The sequence below is a fragment of the Oreochromis niloticus genome, linkage group LG1, assembly GCF_001858045.2.
Source record: "Oreochromis niloticus isolate F11D_XX linkage group LG1, O_niloticus_UMD_NMBU, whole genome shotgun sequence".
NCBI lineage: Eukaryota > Metazoa > Chordata > Actinopteri > Cichliformes > Cichlidae > Oreochromis > Oreochromis niloticus.
This window is the reverse complement of record NC_031965.2, coordinates 17,528,127-17,543,618: the sequence shown is the minus strand read 5'-3', so window position 1 is coordinate 17,543,618 and position 15,492 is coordinate 17,528,127. Positions and strand designations below refer to the sequence as shown.

Here is a 15,492-nt window from a genome sequence, read left to right as displayed (position 1 = left end):
CAACAGTTCAGTCAGAGTTAAGGAACTTAATGATTTAGATGTTGTTTGATGTTAAGTGAATAAAGGTCTTTTTGTAGGTTTTGTACCTAATTCACTTTCTTTTATTCCGCTTGGTCTTATTCGATCCTGTTTATTTCTTCATCTTATTTCTATGTGCATAAAAACTATGAATCACAGCACAAAATCCAAAGAGAAATCTGTTTTGTCACACATCAAAACTTCCCTATGAGAGCTAATGTAGGGCTAATTTCTGCTCTTTTTTCAACTTACCCCATCTTCTGCCCCAGTAGCTGTTTGTAATGTGTTTCCAAACATATGATCAGCATCCCCTCCTCATATCTTCTCAGAAGCCGTCATATCCTCCAACAAACATATGCTTTCATTTTCATTTTACTTGCGGGGCTCTTTTATTTAACCCCCCTAAAAATCCATGCCAAAATGTAATCACATCGTCAGAGAATCAACTCCTAAATGAAATGTAACAGCGGTTTGATTGTTGCTATTATTCAGAATTACATCAGCTTTAAAACAGAGTGCAGATGTCCCATGTTTGAATACCTGTGACTGGGAAATCACCAATGGTTGTTCTAATAAAAATACATTAAAAAACACCTAAATTTCATCTTCTTCACACACTGTTGATTTATAGAGAAATCAGGTCTCTCTCTCCCTTTCTCTCTCTCTCTCTCTCTCTCTCTCTCGATCTCGCTCTCTCTCTCTCTCACTGTTTCTTCCCCACGCCCAAAGTCAGAGAAAGCAACATGAGTTTCTCTCACTTCCTCTCTGCTGATGACCATCTGTGTGTTAGTTTCAACCAGGCACTTGGCACATCTGTGTACTCACATCCCCTCTCACTTCTCTCATCAGTAAACGACATACACAAACATAAATTGTGTGGAAATGTGTGTGTGTGTGTGTGTGTGTGTGTGTGTGTGTGTGTGTGTGTAGCAGCAGTCAGGGTTAATGCTGGGACTCTGTGTTATGGTGAGTGTTTAATGAGCCCCCAGGTCAGAGGCCAGAATAGGTAAAAGTCGATGTCTTTGGTTCCTGTGTGTGAGAGCATGTGTGACAGCCCTGTTTCAGCGTGTTCTTTCCCACTGCAGCTGTAGTCCTACTTACTTTCTTTCTACTTTGCGGCAACAGCTTCATGTTACTCACACGTAGTAGGAATGAATAAAAAAGTTAAAAATATTAGTGACAAAACAATTATCATGTCACGATCTTTAATTTGGCTGATGTCAATGACACCAGAAAGCCATTGAGGAAGTATGAAATATATACAGACAGTCAGTAATCACACAGGACATGAGTAACAAGCTTTTTATTATTTTGGACTAATATGAAGCAGACATATGCGTGTGTCTTTTGGATAAAGACGCAGCACCATTTGTCTATCAGTGGGAAAAAAGAACTTCCACAGGGAAACCCTTCATTTATTGAGAAAACAAAAAATGAGAAGTAAAAAGTGGATTTGGTCGGTTGGCCTGTCTGCTCAGAACTCTGCTGAAAACAAAAGTAACATGTGGCGGCAATTTCTGGTGAAATAGTTAGCGAAAAAAAGAGAATATTGAAGTTGTTAAAGACATTTTTATATTTCTATTATGACCTATTATGGTGCTATAATGGTGAATATGAGTTTTGACAATGAGTTTGCTACTTTAATATTTATATTTAACCTGAAATCAAAGTATTTATTAATTAATTAATTGAAATAAACACATTTATTACAATTAATATAATCACTGGTCAGGAGACTTGATGGCCAACTTCTAGCTTATTAGACGTATGATTTTTATTAAAAAACAAAAATAAACTGGGTAGAGGTGTCCCATAACTACATTGACTAAATATCTGTCTACCATGAACCAAGCCAGAGCGAAAAAAAAAAAAAAAAATCCTGAGCATCTACTTTTCAGGAGTTAAAAAAGAAAAGCTAAATAAAAACATGGATTAATATTATAAACTTCTGAGTCACATCTGTGTGTATAATAGCAGATTTTTATAGGAAAGTCAGCATGTTAATTGATTTGCTGTGTTCCGGTTCTGTGTACAGTTTGGTAAACAGTTACTTTGGCGTTTGTTGTATTTCCTGTTGTCCTGTTCTGTAAACTTCCTGAAAATATACAAAAACGAAACATCCAAAGTTCTTTAGTCTGTTGTTTCACAGCGAGGCAGAAGAAAAATCCCTATGATGAAGTAACTGCTTTGAATTAAAACCCAAAAATTAAACAGGAGGAAGAACAAGAAGGAAGGATTTTGAACAAGGGAGCGCAGACGGCATCATTATAGCCACCGGGCAAGGTGCACAGAAGCAAAGGAGGGCACCACTGAAGGGAGGATGCAGTAAGGGAAGGAGTGGCTGCTGGCCGACACAGCTGGTTCCTGACAGAGGAAGCTCAGACTGAGGCCCAGGTCCTGCTGCGTGCTGCTGTCTGCAGCTATCACCGCAAGCAGCACTGCTGCCTGGCTTCCCCAGGGGTGTTAGCCTCAAGACAGAAAAAATAACCACACACACAGATAGTGTGACATCCAAGCACTCACTTCTCTTTTGAGCTGCTGTGGCAGGCAGGGCAGGAGGAGGGTTCAGATGAGAGCACAACCCCTCAGCCAGAGCCACAAGACAAGCTGACCTGCCTCTGACACTCACACACACACTCTTGATTAACTCCCACACACTCTGCTGGGGAGAAGAGAAGAGCGACTGAGAGGATCGGGTGAACCAAAAGAAGAAAGAAACGGGGATTTACATGCAAGATGTGCCATGTTAAAGGGAACAGCAGTTAACGACAAAGACTTACTTGTGAAAAAAAGAATACAACTACAATCTATTTCTCGTTCCTGCACGCAGGCAAGCGGCAAAGAAAAAAACACCAGGAGATTCCAGGAATACTTCAACCAGGATAAACTTCTTCACTGAAGGAATGAAAGGAATATAAGGAAAGGCTGGCTGTTACTGTCTATTTCAATTTTTGGAGCCTTAAGTGAAGCTAAGTCCGTGTATGTGTACAACAGTTCAGCGGGTCACAGAATGATCCACTGGGCCCTCAAAGGCAAAACTAGAAATTGTAAAGAAACACATGGAAATCCTCAAGCGAAACTGAACGAGAACATTCAGCAGGAAAGCCTTTGGAGGTAATACTAACTTTTAGTGTTAAGTGTGCTGTTGCTGCTTCCACGGTTGAACCTGCAAGCTGCCAGTGTGCGCCAGAGAGTTTCAAAGAGCATGTCCCTTATGCTCCAAGCCTCTCAGCTCTCAAATAAACAGGAAAGTCCGAACATGTCTGCTGAGGTCCATTTGGAGCGCCAGAAGAGGGCTGACCTGAGAGCTATTCCAGCGTTTGCTCCACGTGTCCCTACCGTCACACTTATCAGCCACCGCGAGCTGAGGGATAAATTCACTGCCCACATACTCCAGCCCGGAAGCCTCGATCACAACCTGGTGGCCAGCAGCCGTTACAGATATAGTGAAGGTATGAGCTTGTCATCTTACAGGACCTTTTTTATGAAGGTCTTTTGGCATCGTGTTAATCGCGATGAGTGATGGAGGGTCCCGCAGCGGTCTGCTCATTAAGTTCAAGTGATTGACGTATAATCAGTTTGTGTTGACTTTGTGCTACATGCTATGTGGGGTTATGCGAGGTTTCTTCATCTTGCTATTTGATGACTGAAGCAAAGGGATTCAAGGTTAGAAGGGCATCAAAACATGGCCTTTTTTGGCCTGTTATATAACAAATAAAACTGGTATTAAATTGCTCTCTTAACACTTTGTTTCTTGTCTGCATGCTCTTTTCTCCCCCCCATTTCTTCATATTACCAGTCTAGATTAAATAAACTTGTCCTTGTTGTTACCAAGCCCAGTGGAGCACATTTATCCTGTGGGCGCTGGAAAGGAAAAGGAAAGAGGTTTTTAGAGCTTTTGGTGGTTGGGTGGGTGAGCCGGGGGTGTCTTCCTCTGGGCTTTCCCAAGCAGCTGAAGGGAACAGAACCAGATTCTGGAGTTTCACTGTTGAGCTTTAATGGTTTCATAATACACATGAAGGTCAACAATGGGTGAATGACAGATGGACAGGTTTAAGAGAGCAGACAGCCGAGGAATACATGAAAAGACACGTGAGGTTAAAAAAAAAGTAAAAAGAGAAAAAAACTGTAATTGATTCATAAAGAAGTGAAAACACTGCCTTTAGGTATGAAAATGAAAACCTTCAGTTAAATCAGCGAAGGGTTTGAAGAGAGAGATGCATTAAGAATCAGACATTAAAAGCCTAATTTTATAGACTCTAAATATGTAGAAACGGTAAGCCAGTGCGAGGACTAATACCCAACGTGGTGAATTACCTGCAGCGCATACCGTCTCTTGGCAGTAATGAGCTTTGTGAACGTTGCAGCGATAAGGCCTCTATAATTAGGCTTAGTCATAAGCATCCCCCCCTGTAATTCAGTGATAAAAACCCAGTAGAACTCCAGCGTTGGTGCTCCAGCCCATTCATCACACACAAACATGCACACATGTATAGACTGAGAAAAACAAAATGTGCCATTGAGAACTATAAACGCAGCTCTTTGTCTCATGTAGTTTACCTGATGTAACTGTGTGTGGGGGTGTGGGGGTGCACAGTCCGGTAATATGTTCTCGCTGTATGGAGAAGCGGGAGTAAAGTATGTGTTCATGCATGTACATATGTGCGTGCGTGTGTGTGTGTGTGTGAGGGAGAGGTGTTGTGAGCCACAGCATAGGCTTCCTGTGAGGGAGCAGATGTCGCAGAGCTCAGGCACAGCTGCGACAGGCGATAACCGCGGTGGCAAGAATATGTCGGCATGCTGGCTCTTCTCCCTGGGTCTTATCAGTCGCACACAGCATACAGACTCACACATACACACAGACGCACACTCATATAGACACTGTACAATAAGGAACTGCCACCCAGCGCTCGCACAACCTCGCAGCAGGCCCAGATAGAGCCAGTAAGGCAGTGAGAGAGATGGAGAGAGGAAGAAGAAAAGCAGCAAGGACTAAATCAAGGGTCTTTGATGGAAAAGGTGCAGAGAATCCCTAACAAAGCCTTGGCTCATGTCTGCTGTATCATAGACTTCGTAATTTTGTGCCAACTCTAATCCTCTATAGCTATGAAGAGGCTATTCTTTACAATTTTCTTTGACAAAAACAGGCATGTCACCAGTAATAAGTTTCGTATAAATACATAAGCACATAACTTTGTTGCTTTCTTTGTTATCCGGCTTGCCAAAGACCTGTTTGCACAATTAGTCATCTAACATAGACTCTAAATAAAGCTTTTTGATTACGCTTTATAATAGTCATTTTAAATAGTTAATTAAAATGTTTTACTGTCACTGTCAACACTGAAATACTCATTAATAGAATTTACTAATAACTGGATTATAAATCATGTGTGAACCGCCACGTGTTTGTTAAGTTGCAGCTGATGTTTATAAAACTTTTTACATAGTAATAAATACTATGTGTACACCCACCGGCTATTTCATTAGTTACACCTGTTCTGCTTCTCTGTAACGTGTAAATATAATCAGCCAATCATATGGCAGAAACTCAGTGCATCCAGGTTTGTGGAGATGGTCTAGATAACCTGCTGAAGTTCAAACTGAGCATCATAATAGGGAAAGAAAGATGATTTAAATGACTTGGAACAGGGAATGGTTGTTTCTGCCAGATGGGCTGGTCTGAGGATTTCACAAATTCTTGTTCTCCTGGGATTTAACCTCTGTTTTGAGCCCAGAGAAAGACAACAGTAGTTCAAATAACCACTCGTTACAGCAAAGGCATGCAGAGCATCTCTGCATACCTTGATTCAAATCTTGAAGCAGACCGGATGAAGCAGATGCAGAACGCCACAGTGATCCCAACCTGTCATCTAAGAACGGGAAACTGATGCTACAGTTTACACTGACCCCTTTAATATCAAATGGCCACTTTTTAAACTCAGCTTCACAGCTTAAATGAATACTGCTGCTGGCCATGTCTAACCTTTTCTGACCACGGTGCACCCATTTTTTGATGGCTGCTTCCAGCAGGATAATCCACTGGGTTACAAAACTCAAACCATCTCAAACTGGTTTCTTGAACATGAGTTCACTGTACTCAAATGGCCTCCACAGTGACCAGATCTCAGTCCAACAGAGCACTGTTAGGGTGTAGTGGAGCGGGAGACTCATCGTGTATGTCAAGCTGATAAATCTGCAGCAACCGTGTTATGACAATCTGGACCAAAATCTCTGAGGACTGCACGAGGCTACGGGTGACTAGAGGCATTAATAATAATCTTATTGATTGTCAAAAGCAAACTAGGTATTGACTAAAGCTTAATTAACTATCCATTTACAGTTTTGACTTTAGGATTTGGAAAATCAACCATATGTGCTTTTGTTTAGTTTTAAGTCTGTGGATCAGTTTATCTTTTGTCCTCCTTCTCTGTAAATGCTTGGTCTTGCGGTTTCGCCATGTCACTCTTTCTTAGAAGTCCAGCTTACATAATTGTTATCGCATCTAGAACAACGGGACATATTTTGTAATAGTATTTTGAAATTTCATCTACATAAAAACTATACCATTGGCTGTGTGCACTTATCCGTTGCTTAATGATTACATCACTGGATTTCCAGCAGAGATATGAGCAAATAAATGTGGAATGGATGATCAAAAATGCTGGAAAAACATGGATGCTGATAGTGATGCAAGAAGAGGTAAAAGTACTGAGTAAACAAGGAGTGGAAAAAAGTGAGATGAGTGTGTGTTTGTGTGTATGAGAGAGAGAGAGAGAGAGCAGTAGAGCAGTTATCCTCTTTATTTCCTCAGTACCAGCTTTGTGGTTTCTATGAGGAACAGATGTTCACAACTTGATACAGCGCCTCATCCCCCTCTACTCACTATCTCCAGTGCCAGCACCACCAACTGTCTGCTTCCACACAAACACACACACACACACACACACACACACATATTGTCTCTTGGGAAACACAGACATACTTAGCACCGACTTTCTCATGTGAACGTATGGGACGCGTTCACCTGCCTGCGGACATTTTACTGGCCGTTGTCCGTCCCCCCTCCGCCCCCCTCACCTCGCTCAGGCTGCATATCCTGCTCTTGAGTCAACACTTGATTTGATCAGATGTCACTTCCTCTTTTGTAAGTTTGCACTTCTCTTGGTCAGATATGACCACGTGTACACTGTCCGCCTAGCACTCTGGTTAAAGAAAACTTCATGCCAGCGTGTAAGTCCTCTGAAGCCATTTTTGGTTGTAACACTATGAATGAAACACATCCCTGGGATTCTCGCGCCAAATTTCACCATCTGAAACGCAGAATTTAACCAAAGCACATAGAGTGGATAATTAATCAGCTTTATTGCACATGCTGGAGCATCTACAGTAATGCAGTAATAGATAGTACTCTTATTAGATGAAGATGACAATACTGGAAATGAAGTACTTCAAAGGACATTTGGTCCAAGAGCATGGATTGAATTTACGATTCCCATCATGTCTGGATGATTCAAACAGGCGACACTTTCCTGCTCGATTGCAAACAAAATGTCAGGGGGTCTATGGGTGCAATTTGTAAAAGCAGCATTCCGCCGTGTGTGCTTGAGTGGGTGGGTCAATGATCCGTTACACCACGCCATATTACAGGAAGACTCTCTCTTTCATAATATAATGGAGCAGCTGGAGGACATGCACACATTTAAGATGCTGGAATACAAAGTGAGAGATAAACATCCTGTTAAGTGCTTTATCAAAGAAAATAGAGTTTAAAGCACACAAGTCATATTCACAAACAATGCATGTGACTCAGAGGAAGGGAGGCTCGGTATGATTCTAATTCTATCAAACAGCATAACTCAGTGCAGTTAACTTTTTTTCCCCCCCTCCCTCTTCTTTTGATCAAAATGTGCTCTTTCCTCCTTCACGTCTGCCTGGAAGCTACACTGGTGACATTAATGGCAGCTCCGCGAACGTGTGGTCTGTTGAACGTGCACGACAGAGGAAAGGATAGCAGAAGGGAGAAGAGCGCAGGAACACAATGGGTCTAGCGTTCCTTTCAGCCGGCTCAGGGCCTTATCTCCTTTCAACACACTAGCCTGTGACTGCCACTATAGGAAAGGATTTACAATGTGCAAGAGGAGGAAATGCTGCAAAACTTCTCTCTTTCTTTCTTGCTTTTAGTCTGACACACACAAACAGAAATAGTCATTTCCACAGCAGCAGCACAATGACCGAACAGAGTTCTTCTGTCTCAGTTTGTGCTCAACTACCCAGAAGATGCTGCCAACATAATAGAATCCAGAGCAATGGTTGGAAGGGGGTGGAGGGTGGGGGTGTTTGTGGTGTGACAGGGAGATAGAGAGTGAAAAGGCGGGGAAGACAAAGCTGTTTTTGTCATTAATGCCATCAAAGGGACTTCCAGTCGCAGTATTATGCCACAGAGAGTTCATCGAGGCGAGTTCCCACCTTGTGTGAGTGTTTTATTGTGCAGTTTATCGGGCTGGCCACATGGAGTGTCAGAGCTAACCCGGTGACCGCTCAACAAAAGGCCAAATTAAGAGGAGTGAGAGGCTGTCGTACAGGGAGGCTGACAGGTTGACTGACGCTGTTCCCGAAGAGAATAGCATCCTGTCAATCTCTGAGCTGTCACCTTGACAGGAATCCTTTCTTTGGATGCAACCCCCATCGCCTACCTTTCTGTCACTCAGGGCCACACAGAGACACACATATCTCTTCCTTTCTCAGTGTTTTGCACAGAGAGCAAATAAGTCACCTACGGTGCGCACACACACTGCAACATGCATGTATACAGAGCTGCTTTAGGGCCAAAACTCTGAAGTTTAGCACTAGCTACCCAGTCTGTGAGAGATTCACCCTTGTAATGTCCCGTGCATCAGTTTATGTGTGTAATGTTTGAGTGTATTTCTCCTGCTTTTGTTTGTTTGATCACATTTGCAGCAACAGCTTGATCAGATATTGTGGCTTGAAGAAAAAAAAGAACATTGGCACCTGGTGCTGACGTTACCTGAAGTTATTGCCTCTCATCGGCCGTGCAGGGAACTGTTCCAGTCAGAGAGGAACGGGGCTTCCCCCCCTGCACACTTGCTCACATTATTTAATCAGTAGTGGAGGGCTTTTTCAGAAGTCTCCATACGAAGGCAGCATTTGCGTTCAGCGCTGGCAAAGGCTGGTGAGACTGGAGTCAGGGCACAGCAGCTGTCTGTGTGTACTTTACAAGCTGGTTCTGTTTGTTCTGTCGACGCAGAAGGGGTCAGAAGGGTGTCAGCTTTGTCTTCTGTCCCCTTCCATGGCTATGTGTGTCTGTTGGAGGGAGAGAGGGCAGGTGGGTGGGGCAAAGGGACTAACAGACCAGTGTGGACAGGTGGAGGATTCTCACTATAGAGGAGCCAGATGTACTGTACCTGCCTTTTTCTCTGTCGCTCTTTGTGTATCTCTGTCTGCCTATCCAGTGTACTTGTTTATCTATTTAGGAAAATGCATTCATATTACTTTATATACTTATGGGTACTTAATATTATTGTTTTCAAATATAAAAGAAACCTAAAAAATAAAACTGCGTTCTCTAAATAAATAAATAAATGAAAAAGTTTGGGATTGCTGATCCGGAGAGCAGAACATCTTCTTGCTTCTGGAAACTTCCGATGGGCATTTTTCACCGTTTAAACTGTTGAAATTTTATTGACGTGCTAATTAATTGATTAATTAAAAAAAAAGACAGATTAGTCCATTTAAAATAATCGTTATTTTTTGAATTGTCATTTGTCATCCTCAGACAGATGTTACATCAAAGGACAAGGATTAAAGGTTGAAGCAGTCATCAATCGTGAATCCATTGCAAAGTGGGAATACTAATGTTGCCACGTGTGATCTTAGATGATCGCAGTTGAAACAAGTATCTCAGAAGCACATGGGTGGGAAGATATGGGGCACATTTATAGAGCTCTTTTACAAGACGAATCTTCCTGCTATCCTTCTTTACAACAGTCCACTGACTTGACTATTAACGACAACACTTGAACATAAAGCGAAACTGTCACTTTTACGAGACGCGTGGAGTTTACTGGCGTATGGCCACATGCCGACAGACGCATTCTTTTGCATGCATTCAGCTCTCAGAAAGCTTGTGGTTTTTCCCCCAAGTGTTAAAGTAAATATAGTCTGCTTTCCTTGTCGTCCCCGTCGTCCTGATATGAGGAAACAGCGGCCCCCACGGGCAGACAGTGGGACGGTAAAAGAGTTGTATTTCACTCAGTCTCACTGCTTTTGGATTCGAGCTGTTTAGCTTCTAAAAAATATATAGGTAGGATAGGATAGGCTATATATTACAAACCATACAGCCATATAATGTCATTACGATACATCTTCATCCAGCTATTATTAATTTTTGCCTGCATTTTATTGGAGAACTGCAGATGTTTTTGTTGTTGTTTTTTTTTAGCAAGGTTTAACTGGTTATGTCACCGTTAAACAAATAAAGCAGGGTTTGTTTTTTTTTAGCATAATTTTAATAACTTTGCACAAATGCGGAGTTTACAATGTGCAATTTTGGATCTTTTTCAATTTAGAAAGGATTCCTGCACAATAGCTGCCAGCTCTCGCCTATGATGGTACCCGAGAGAGAGAGGGAGAGAGAGAGAGGGAGGGAGAGAGAGAGGTTAGGAGCTCCAGATGGTGTTTAAACGCAGACAGAAGGCTACAGCGAGGACAGAGAGAGAGAGGAGGAGGAGGAGAGAGCCGCGGTTTCTGCGCACAGTGGCCCCGCCAGCTCCACTCATCAGTGAAGAAGACAAAACAAGTCTGCAAATCCCAAATTGTGAATCCACAGGAAAATAAACCGTCAGATCTGCTCAGCCGAATGTGATTTTCTTTTGTGGAAGTGAAGGTTTTTTTTTTTTTTTTTTTTTTTTTTTTGCTTTCCTCTTTTTGTCTTTAAAGACCACAACACTGAAAGACAGCGCGTCGGAGAAGTGCCGTACTGAGAAGCGTGTTGGTGGAGCAGCCTGTCCACGGGCTGTAGTGTAACTGTGTGTTTAAACATTTTTAATAGAGAGACAGAAAAACAAGAAGGTCACTTCGTTTCGTCGGATGTACAAGGACTCGCTCCTGACACTACGGACTGTGGCTTAACTGTGAAGTTAAAAAAGGAGGGTTTTAAAGTTGTAACAGGAGGAATAATAGACGCACCCTGCCGAACAGAGGATCCGCATCTTTATAATTTCGTTGTTTTGCCTGGGGGATGCGATGATTTGTGGACTTCGGCAGTAGCGACAGGTTAATAGTTTTGTTTGCTTTAAAAAAAATATATAGATAGATATATTTGTTTTTTTTGCAGGTGAAACTCGGCTGTGTTTTTCCTTCTTCGATCTGGGATGGTTAAAATGAGCAAGAGTGCGGATTTACATGCCTGGGACAAGTTCTGATTTTTGCTTTAAAAGAAAAAAACAAAAACAACAACTCAGACTGCAAAAACCAAAGACATCAATCTGCTTAAAGATCCAAGAGCTCTGGCTTTGATTTTATTTATACGTTTTTCGATATAACTGAGAAGTGAAATACCTCATAATTTATTAAACCTGGAAAGTCAAGACCCCCTACTGAACACCCAAAGGAAAGTTAAACCGTCTGTTTTTTCCTGACTCTCGCTCTTTCCTCTCAATATTTCAAAGACAGAAAAATAAGGAATAAAACCGCGACAAAGCTTTATTATAATTATTATTTTCAAACGATGAGGATTGAGATGACATATAAAAATCGGTTTTAGAAACTATTTGGTGTGGATTATCTCCGCTACTGTTACCTCAGCTTGACCTCGACCTTCATAAAGTAAGTACAACCTGCACAAGTCACAGTTTTGAGTGAAACTACGGCAAAACGCCTTTAAAAAATATGTCTAGTATTATTATTTTTATTGGCATGTATTATTTTTAATTGCTCTTTCGATGTTTTAAATGGAAAAGCTTTAAATACTAAAATATTTCAAGTGTAAACTTTCACATTACTGTAAGCATTCAATGTTTTATTGCTCTGTAAAGGTGAAGATCAGGATACTGGATAACTTTTACTTTTGCTTTTTCTTTTTTTGTCGCTTTGCGTGTTATGATGTCTTTAGATGGTTACCGTGTTACATACAGGGGAAACTGTAGGATCTTGGCAAGTGAAATAACGCATTTGTAGCTAAGTGTGGATTATTATTGATGTCGAGGACTTGAAAGAGTAGCATAGCACTCTTATCCCTGCTGGGTCACTGTAGGATGTTGCCTTGTAAATATAATTGAATTGAATAACACTGGTAACAAGACACAGTTACAGGGGCAGAAAAAAAATGACTCTATTAATATTATTGTTGCTATTATTATCAGTAGTGTTATATGAACTTATCTCTTTTCCTTTACTTTTAATTCTTTAGAGCTGAGATTAGACATAAAAAGGCAGAGACACTGAAAGGCAGAGCAAGGGGAGGTCATGAGTTGTTCGCCACATGAGTCTGTGCTACACATCAAAGTGATGCTGAGATAAAGTGATGACACAAAATCTTTGGTCTCTGTGATTTTGGTCTGGATGAAGGCAATGGGTGTGAAGGGATACATTTAGGCATTTACCCTTAACTGAACTGCTCGGTGCCCCAAAACAGTGTAGTGCAAGGTATGGTGTCATGAGTGTTTGTTTATGTTAAGATTTGAGCAGCTCTGAGGGATAACCTTTTGGGTGTCACTGCGGTGATACCATTCTGTGGAGGCACTAGAGAACTGGACGGCTCATAATAACTCTTGTGAGTGTGGAGACACTCCCAGCGAAGAAAACAAGTCCAGCCAAAGGTTTCTGAGCCCCACTTGAACAGCCTCAGCAGCGCACTCTTCTGCATGCAAGTGCAACAGTAAAACACTCCGGCCATTTTCTCTGCAGGATGTGGCCCCGTGTAATTGGCCCTGGTAAATATCATCTGAATAATTGAACAGTTGATAATAGTCTTGAACAATAGATGGGAGGTTGCAGAGGTGAAACCGCAGTGCAGACACCCTGCCTCACCGCACATTATACTTCCATCACCACCAAGTGAGCATCTCGTCCTCTCTCCTTCCCAGTGCCGGCCGCCCAATCGCTCAGACCAGCAGGGCCTGCCGCCTGCTAAGGCAGATGTCCCCACTTCATCATTAAGTAGTTCTCTTAAAAGGCTGGCCATTCATTATGACCCGAGCCTACAGAGTGTTTGTTCAGTTCCCATCTACTACAGGTGCACGGATAGGATGTCTGCTGTTTTATATATACAGAGGGAAACAACCACAGGTTTCGAGTAATAGGACCACTTTTCCTCAGAAGAAAAGGCATCAAGCGAAACCACAGGCCAATGTACTTCACTTCCATTCACTTCGAGATGGCTTTCTCTTTTGTTTATACCTCATTAGTTTACCAGTGAGTTACATATCAGGCATTCAACAGCAGAAATGGAGATGATAGAAGCCTTCTGTGTCTAACAGAGAAAAGGCTCTCGCTTATACTTTGACTTGATGCCTCAGCATCTGGTTGCAGCTTATGTGTTTGTTATATGAGTGTGTGGGCTTGTTGAGTATGTGTCTGTGTGTGTGTGTGCGTACGTTAATTATTGGGATCTAAATGCAGGCAGTGCAGGTGAAACTGGCTGTCTCCTAATTAATGAGTGGAGCAGATGGCCCTGGGTGGGCGGGAGCTGCAAGCACACAGCGAGCCGGTCAGGTGGTCAGCACAACACAGACACCTGGGCCATCACAAACAAGACAAGTCAAGCGGCTGACACAAGCCAAAGATATAAAACCTGTGTTTGCGTGTGTTTACATATCTTTCTCTAGTCAATAAACATTTATAGAAACCCTCTTCTTCATGCTGTAGATGTATTAGCTGGGAAATTTCAAACACAGTGTGTTGAAAAGGTAAATCGCTATTCAGCAAAGAGAAGAAGAAATAAACAAGACGAGGCGGTTTGAGAAGATAATCTTTTATTTCTTCTTCTCTTTTCTGCAAAGTTTAGTCAGTGGTACAAAAAAGAAAAAAAAAGCAATCCCAGTTTTGAAGATATTTTGATGTTTATGTGTGAGTGATTTCCTCATTAAACGGAGGAGCTGTGTGTACCATATTAATTAAGAAGCAAACCTTATATGTAGAACACACTTAATCAAACGCTATAGCAGCAAAGTTTATGGTGAATATAAGTGGAAGTAGTTCATATTTGTGTTGGTTGACATATGTACACTCCCCAGATTGTCTTGTTCTTTGTCATACTAGTTGTCTCTCATCAGTTGCTCTGATTAGCTGACTGTAGGAAGTCACATGGCCTTGCCTTTAATTTGAGAAGATTATGCCTTAATAGATAAAGAGAAAAAAACACAGAACTTCTGGTTACAGTAACTCTAAAACTGCAAATTCTACAGAAGCCAGTCACTAGTTGTTGGTTCCAGTTGTTGCAGCCCTAAGTGTATATTTGCGTGACTAACAGGGGAGTTATAATGTACATCTGTGATGTAGAGAAACATCCAGCTTGGTTGACTTTTGCTCTCTGGCAGTTCTTTGCAGAACTGTTGCTCACAGCAGAGGAACAGTGTGCTTATTACACAGTTAAAAAGAGTTCAGTGAGAGCGATATGCAAATTTGCACTTTTTGTGTAAATTTATGAGAACAAATGATGAGGTGCAGCATCTCTATAGTTTCGTTGCTATTTATCCTGACGCACACTGGGGTAAACCAGCGTGGTTCTGGATGCCTGCTGCTCAGTCCTCCGTCTTTTGTGTGTGTGTGTTTTTGGTCGGCCGTTCTCTGGTCTGTTCCACATGTGTTTGACATTACTGTGACAAGGCTGCCCAGCCTCTCTGGGGAGATGGAGAATGTCAGAGACTAGAGTCAAGAAGCGAGCAGCTTCCCAACATCTGATGGAATGAGAAACACACTCGCTGGATGGCTGGCCTGCTGACGCCACAGCGTGGGAGCAGAGCGGTGGGTGGAGGCCAAGTAAAACCCCAATTGTGTGTTTGAAATATCACTCTTTCTCTCTTTTCCTTTTGCTTTCTCCTAAATGTGCGCATATCCACTCATATTCTTAAACACTGTTTTCACTGGAATTATCAGGTGTCTTTTCTCCGGCTTTCTCACAGCAGGTGAGATGCTTGAATTACTTTATCTGGAACATTCACGGGTGAAAACTCACCCTTTATAGCTAAGCATTTCTGAAAATTATTTGTTGAATTGACTCTTCAAAAATTCATCAACATATAAAGCATTCACAAATTGCACCCTCAATTATGCATTTTTCAAACGAGGCGCATTTGTAGCTCACATAAACACCCGGTTGTGAATGCAGGTTCAAACCAGTGTCACCACAGTATGTAGCTGAAATGCTGACAGCTACAGCCAAGAAGAACAACCTTCCTCCTCCTCCCTTCCTTATCTTGTGCCTATTTCACCTCCCGCTATCCCTCCTCACCTTTT

General features: G+C 41.9%; 1 protein-coding gene across 11 annotated transcripts in view; it reads left to right on the top strand.

Annotated features, from left to right (window-relative positions):
- Positions 1-2,591: 2,591 nt before the first annotated feature.
- cbfa2t3 (CBFA2/RUNX1 partner transcriptional co-repressor 3) overlaps positions 2,592-15,492 on the top strand; it is a 40,932-nt gene continuing 28,031 nt past the window's right edge. For 3 of the 11 annotated variants that reach the window (XM_013271679.3, XM_013271678.3, XM_013271676.3), the window contains exon 1: positions 2,597-3,470. In XM_013271679.3, coding sequence (XP_013127133.1) covers positions 3,224-3,470 — 247 coding nt within the window. In that variant the 5' untranslated portion in view covers positions 2,597-3,223. Of the gene's footprint in view, positions 3,471-10,593; positions 11,863-15,492 lie in introns of those variants that run through there. The other 8 variants (XM_019357732.2, XM_013271680.3, XM_013271677.3 and 5 more) reach the window with 6 other exon arrangements.